This window comes from Gymnoscopelus microlampas, assembly GCF_963454915.1.
Source record: "Gymnoscopelus microlampas genome assembly, chromosome: 13".
In the NCBI taxonomy this organism is placed as follows: domain Eukaryota; kingdom Metazoa; phylum Chordata; class Actinopteri; order Myctophiformes; family Myctophidae; genus Gymnoscopelus; species Gymnoscopelus microlampas.
In genome coordinates, this window is record NC_139950.1 from 17,138,977 (window position 1) to 17,146,035 (window position 7,059).

The following is a 7,059-nucleotide window of genomic DNA, read 5'->3' on the forward strand; positions in this document are numbered from 1 at the left end:
CATTTCCTACTGCATGATTTACCTTGTACTGTACAGCCAGTTCAGTAGCAGTTATGTAAATCCTCTCCGTCTCCCATCCGTTAAGGTTGGCAACCCCGGTGAGCCTGGCAACAGAGGCCCCGAAGGCCCTCGAGGTCAGCCTGGTATTGAGGGCCCTGCTGGCTCAGCTGGCCCCCGTGGCATGCAAGGAAACAGAGGGGCCCCGGGAACGAGGGGGACTCAGGGTCCGGCGGTAGGTGGCGCTAAATGTTTGAGAAAAAAACAAAAAACGAAACATTAAGTGAACATTTTCGCATGCCTGAAATAGGGACGCCAGGGTTTAAGTGCATAATGTTGAATCAAGACTAGAAGCAAGATACATTTCATAATTCAACCAATGATTCTGCCTAATTGTCCATGATGTAAAAGTAATAATGTAAATGCGTTATGATTTTGATGATGATGATGATGATATCAATGATGATGACGACGATGATGATAATGATAATGATTATAATGTTGATAATGATAGGGATGATGCTGCTGCTGCTGCTTATTAAAATGTGTACGCTATCTTTGTTTCCAGGGTAAAGAACCAAGCGATCAGCACGTCAGACAAGTGTGCATGAGAGTTATGCAAGGTAGGGATTGATAATGCTTTGATCCCACAAGACGTTCCGTTGTACTGTACCTTTATTATGTCTTCTTACAGCCAGGGTTCCACAATTAGTTTTCTCCAAGGGCCAAATTATGTCTAGGGTACCAAGCCGAGGGCCAAAACATTGCACAACCTGCGAACAGAGAACAGATTGGGGCTTGGGGGGGCGTTCCTGCAACTCCAGTGACAGTGCAGATACTAGTGTTGTTGCTGCTCTTACCACCATTATTAAAATAATTATTGGTTGGGGTACTTATAATTTAGGCCTGGGATTCTTAAATCCTGTGTTGAGGGTCACACAAGGAAAACAATGCACTCTTGAAAGCTGAAACTAAATTGAGAACCAACCATTTACTTAAATATTTGGTTGTTACAGTCTGCTTGAAAAGTATGCATCTGCATAACAGCAGCCAGTGGTACATAATGAAACTCAAAATAATTCAAGAACCAACGATTTACTTCAAAGATTTGGATGTTACAGTCTGTCTGAATCGTAATGCAGATTTATAACTGCAGCCAGTTGTAGGCTACATACAAGCTTGATTTATACTTCGGCGTACAGTGGGTCGCATGTCGAAAATAGCACATCTACAAGCTCACAATGCACTGCGACACTGTACAACGAAATATACATTCGGCTGCAACACGTGCAGTGTCGGGTTAGACGAAACGACTGTCTTTCTTCACCCGTGCACCTCTTTCACTCTCTCACTGACCAAAACTAGTTTACAACGAAGAATTGTAAAACATATCACTTCCATTGGATATACTTCTTCAGGACTAAGCTAAGATCACAGGCTCGCTAGGAGAATTGAAGGAGCGTAGCCCAGTTTGGCAAAACACACCCATCCCACAGCACTTTTCTTTTTTACAGACACTGCTTTTTTTATAAGATGGACAAAATTATAAATCATGCTGCTGCGGGATAATCACCCGCCCGGGCCGTCCTCCTCTCCTTCCTCCACTCGCTCCTAACTAAAGTTACATTTTTGGGGGCTTTTTATGACTCTATTATTGATAGGACAGTAGGCTGACAGGAAATGGGGAGAGAGAGATGGGGAGTGACACGCATCAAAGGCTGTCGGGACTCGAACCCGTAACGCGCTGTCAGGCTACATTGTAGCCTAAGTGCCCGGACCACTCCGGCAGCGGTCCGGGCCCCTCCCTCAAAGGAACTTGCAATGCTCGTAGGTAGCGAACTCACATTTCAAATCACATTGACTGAGTGGTGATATAAACATACCTGACACAAGTTTTAATATACAGATTTGACAGCAACAGGACTTAAGTGGTTCTCAAACTGGAGTCCGGGGACCCCCAGGGGTCCTAGAATGGGTTCCAGAAAAATTGGTTAATATAGCCTTAAAATCTGTTTACTTTAACCCTATTTTATACTTTGGCTATTAAAAAGAGCTTATAGAACTATAGGTTTGGGCCACTACCTCACACCTATACGTCGCACCGCCTTTCCAACCAATATGCCCATATATGGAGATTTCTGTATCTGTCAGTCCTTGTCCCTTTCATGCCCATATATGGAGATCGCTCATGTCCATACATGTATATATGTGGAAGTGCAGGCCCCCTTTTGTGCCAATATGGAGCTGACTGATTTGTTTGTGCCTGATGCCATGACGGCACATTGAGGTTAGACAACACACTCCATATTTGGGGTAGCTGCATTGGGAACCCCTTGGTTATGGCTGAGTCATGGTGACATGACCGTGACGGTCCTCCCGTAAGCCAATTAATGAGATTCTTTTAAAAAAGCAGGGTAATTTTGACATTTTGTAATACAAATCTTCTCTTCTGGAGGTCCCTGTCACAAAATCTTTTCATTTCATTCTTGCATTGTTCTGACAAAATTCAACATAATCCCAGGCTCAGAAGGAACATCCAAATCTTGATATACGATGAAAGAGAACGTGATTTCCCTTCAACACCTTCAAACGGTTTCATTTAAGTCACATCCCCTCTGTTCTCTCAATCCTGGCTCCTTACTTCTCCGCAACTCATCTCCCAAACTCATGACTTTTTTATATCCGCCGTGTTGAAAAATTTATTTCACCTCCAGCAGACCTGTTCTTCTTTGCTCCAAGCACAGAGTCTGCCTGGATAAAAAAAAAAAAAACAGCAGCCGCTGCATGAATATTCCTCAGGATGTTGAAAACTGGAATCCAGAGTGAAAAATAAAACACAGAAAAAGAGTTACAAGATCCTTTATGCAGTGAAGATATTTGTTCTGCCTCTCATCAGTTAAAATAAAGAATACTACTTTCTTGATGGACGGTGACCTAATATTACTTAACCCTTTAAGACCGGGAAAGCATCATTTGTGTCATTTCTTTGGCTATTCAAAAATAGCAGATATACAAGCTCATAACGCGGCACAGAGTGGGGTCGTGTCCACTGTATAGCAAAAACGTTTTTTTGTTTTCCCCCGCTGCCAGCGTCGTTCTGCCATGCATTTTGTAAAGACACGCTGGAGAGCTGTCTGTCTGTGCCAGCGGCCGTAGCATCGCACTTCAACACTCTCAACATCCACCGTTTTTTTGGTGGAGCGTCGGCCCTGGGCACTTCAATATTTTCACTTTTGGAGATTAAGCGCTGCTCATCAATCTAACGTTTGATCCATCATGGCTGTGTCCAACAACCCTCATATATGGCCTGATATTTATACCGTTGTTTCAGCTAGGCTATTTGTGCTAATAGTGCAGATAACGTGACATTTGAGCACAGCAAAAGGCTGATAGGTTGAAACCTTGCGAGCGTCAATAAACACTGAGTGCGAGCGCATGACATCGTCTCTGTCGGATGGACACCTCAAATTCAAAGGTAGCAACAGTAGCAGATCCACATGCTTCGGGCTTGGAGATCTGCTATTTATGATACTTTTGTGTGATGCTGTAGTATGATCACGTAGTCAGTCGTAGGGCATTCATTTACGAAAAAAACACAAAAAATTAAATTATGGAGATAAGAGGTTTCTCTGCCCGACAGCAACGATATGCAAAGCGAGCCCGTCCGCTCTTAAGACGCTCTCTGCGGACACGACCTCTAACACTGATGGGCAACATCACTGGAAGCACTGAAGCAGTTGGAGTTTTCTGTAAATCAGATAGTGAAATGATGTGATGTTTTATAGAACTTGTGCTGTCACATGGGTTACTCAAAATGGAAAATGGGTGGGTTGGCTTTAACCACTTAACCCATTAAGACCTGAGGCGATCCTTTAAAAAAATCTAAATCCTAGCAGTTTTTTGAAAAAAAAAAAAAAAAAAAATCAAGATTTTTCAAAAATAGCAGATCTACAAGCTCGTGCCGCGCTATGAGCTTGTATATCTGCTATTTTTGAATAGCCAAAGAAATCTAAAGTGACACAGATACGTTCCAGGTCTTAATATTAAACTGTACATCAGTTGACCGGGGTCCTCCAGGGGTCTATACTTGGTCCCCTCCTTTTTGTCCTTCTACAGCATCAAGTATCTTTGTGGAAAATAGCCAAACTTCAAGCTTTTTTTGCGGATTCTTTGCCTACTATCACAGAATGTCCGCCTATTATGCCCAAAATAGTTGGTTGATGGTACCATGGCAAACGCAACCGAGAAATGCACCAGTGTCCGTTTTGGACGTGGCGGTCCCCAGCTGCTGTTAATGATAGATTGTTTAGGAACCAAATGGGCCCTAGCCAGTCTGTAACTCTAAGAGTTAAATTAACACAGAGAATTTCAGGGTGTAGATTGAGATCCGAGAGATAAAACAATTGGTCTAAAATGCATATCAAACCCGGGGGGGGTCCTTGCAATGACAACGTTTGAAAACACCTGCTCTATTTCCTTGTGCTCCAACAGAACAGCTGGCCCAGTTAGCCGCCAGTCTTAGGAGGCCAGAGTCGGGCGCCCCCGGCCTGCCTGGCAAACCTGGCCCTCCAGGTCCTCAGGGAGTTCCCGGAGACAATGGCTTCCCCGGACAGGCAGGCGGCAGGGGACTTCCAGGACTCAAAGGCCCGCCTGGAATCTTGGGTATTAAAGGACCCAAAGGTAAAATACGCTGCCAAATGTCAATTCTTACTGAAATACAAGATATGACAGATGAAATGACACCAGCGGTGGAAAACGTACTCACAAGTAAAATTATCGATACTGCAATATAGAAATACTCTGTTAAGTAAAAGTCCGGAATTCAAAATGAACTTGAGTAAAAGTACAAAAGTATTGGCATCAAAATGGACTTAAAGTACCAAAAGTAAAAGTACTCATTATGCAGAATGTCCCATTTCACGTTCTCAAATGTATAAAAATCTCAAGCTCACAATGCGTCGCATCGCGACACATTGTGAGCTTGTAGATCTGCTATTTTCAAATGGCCGAAATGTATATAGGGTTGAAGTGGTTGATGTATGTTTTGTCTTGTTATCTAAATCTACAAAGTAACTAGTAACTAAAGTTTTAAAATAACTGTAGTGGAGTAAAAGTACAATATTTGCCTCTGAGATGTAGTGGAGCATAAGTAAAAGTATTGGAAAGAGGAAATACTCAAGTAAAGTACAAATACCTCAAAATTGTACTTGAGTACATGTACTGTACTAGTTACTTTCCACCACTGAATGAAACCGATGTATTTGGATGAGCTTCTGTTTTCGTTTTTGTTAATGGCATGTAAAATATGTGTGTGATTGTCACAGGTGAGATGGGTGACAGAGGTAGCAGAGGTCCTACTGCGCGAGGTGCAAAGGGTCAGCCCGGCCCACCTGGTCTGCCCGGTGAGTAATATTGAATCTGCTACAGTCCATAGCAATGGATCATATCTAATAGAGCCACTATGCAGCCGAACCCAACCTAAAACCCGAACCCTAAATATCTAATAATATTTCTGCACACACACACAGGTGAGCCTGGGAAACCCGGTTACGGCACGGACGGACGCGACGGCGAGCGAGGACCTCCGGGCGTCCCAGGACAGCTGGGCGTTCCCGGGTCTCCCGGGAACGCCGGTCCCAACGGTTACTGTGACCCCTCGGCGTGCAACCTCTCAGCGGGCGTTGTCCAGGCTCTGGATACGAAGGGCCCCCCTGGGGCTCGGAACTGAGGGCCCACAACAACACACTCACTGAGGAACTTGAGACAAGAGACAGAGAGACACTGACACGGACAGCTCCGTTACGTGAGAAGCAGTGGTTCTCAAAAAGTGGGGTCCAAGGAGGGTTCCTTGGTTGGGGGGGGGGGTTCCAAATGGATCCTTATAGGTCTGTAAAGGGCCATTCACTCCAAGGACAATAACTATAACCATGACAATCATTCCAACTCAACTGGGAGTCCACACCACAACGATAACAAAGACAATGGTGAACGCTATAGTTACAGTCGTTATAGTTATAGTGCTTGTCGTGAACGGCCCACAACTCTGAGAGAGTACAAACGGACAACTTTTGTACACTCTCAGAGTTATGAGGTGTCCTTGAAATAAACAAAAAAAGGTTTGAGAACCACTGCCCAAGAGCATTTCTTTCTTTCTACAGTGGCTTTGTCCTCTGAGGTACCTTCAACTCCCGTTAAACCCGTAAGTCTTGTGAGAATGTCTTGTTCCGAGCAAATCTCCCCTGGAAAGGAGTCCCTCCTCTTCAAACTGCGAAAAAAAAAGTTGCACAAAATAAAAAAGTTGCAAATTCTCTTTTGTCACTGCCAAAGCGACCGTTCTGCTCATTTCAAAAGTGGTCATTTTTTTGGGAAAAGTTATGGAGAAAAAAAGTTTTGTTTTTAATGGTATTTTTTTATTCCACTCTCCTTGATTCCACATTCTGGCTTCGCTTGCTCCGTCCACGCTCTTAACATCAATAAAACCTGCTCCAGTTTGCTGTATAGATTCACAAATGCTTCAGGATCTGAATACCCTTTAGCTTTAAGTGCCTTTTCAATTCTTCTTGTGGTGTATGTGCTATACTGTGTGCCAAAGATAAACCGCCTGAAACCTCAATGTTCCAAGTTTCTATCTAAAGAGCCTGCCTGGCTGCCTCTTTTTTTTTTTTTTTTTTTAGCTTCGCCAGCCAAAATAAAAAGGAGAGAGGATGAAATTGTACATCAAGTCACACTGACTTCAACGTATGCTGTAAATCTCTGTAAATTGTTTGAATTGTGGTTAATTATATTTCCTACAAAACACCATTAATGTGAGATTTTTGCCTCATTGTACAGAAATAGAGCTAACAGGTTAGTTTTGAATATCATGGTAACATACTTTAGTTTAATTAATTAAATTAAACAATGTTTTCCTTCCAATCATTACTGATAAAATGCAAGTATTTTATTTATTTATTCTGTATCATTCATTCTGTATCATTTTAGGGCTATGATGTCTTTGTGAAAATATGAATTGCGCAAAGGAGAAAATTTCTCATTTTTCTACAATTTGTTTACTTAAAATAA

At 42.8% G+C, this 7,059-nt stretch overlaps 1 protein-coding gene across 1 annotated transcript in view; it reads left to right on the plus strand.

The window, feature by feature from the left end:
• Nucleotides 1–5,725, plus strand: part of col9a1b (collagen, type IX, alpha 1b) — a gene marked incomplete at both ends in the record, with an annotated part of 42,408 nt that extends 36,683 nt beyond the window's left edge. The window contains 5 exons of the mRNA XM_084076039.1: nt 86–232; nt 566–620; nt 4,489–4,677; nt 5,322–5,399; nt 5,526–5,725. Of these exons, the coding sequence (XP_083932165.1) occupies nt 86–232; nt 566–620; nt 4,489–4,677; nt 5,322–5,399; nt 5,526–5,725 (669 nt within the window). The remainder of the gene's footprint in view (nt 1–85; nt 233–565; nt 621–4,488; nt 4,678–5,321; nt 5,400–5,525) is intronic.
• Nucleotides 5,726–7,059: the final 1,334 nt, after the last annotated feature.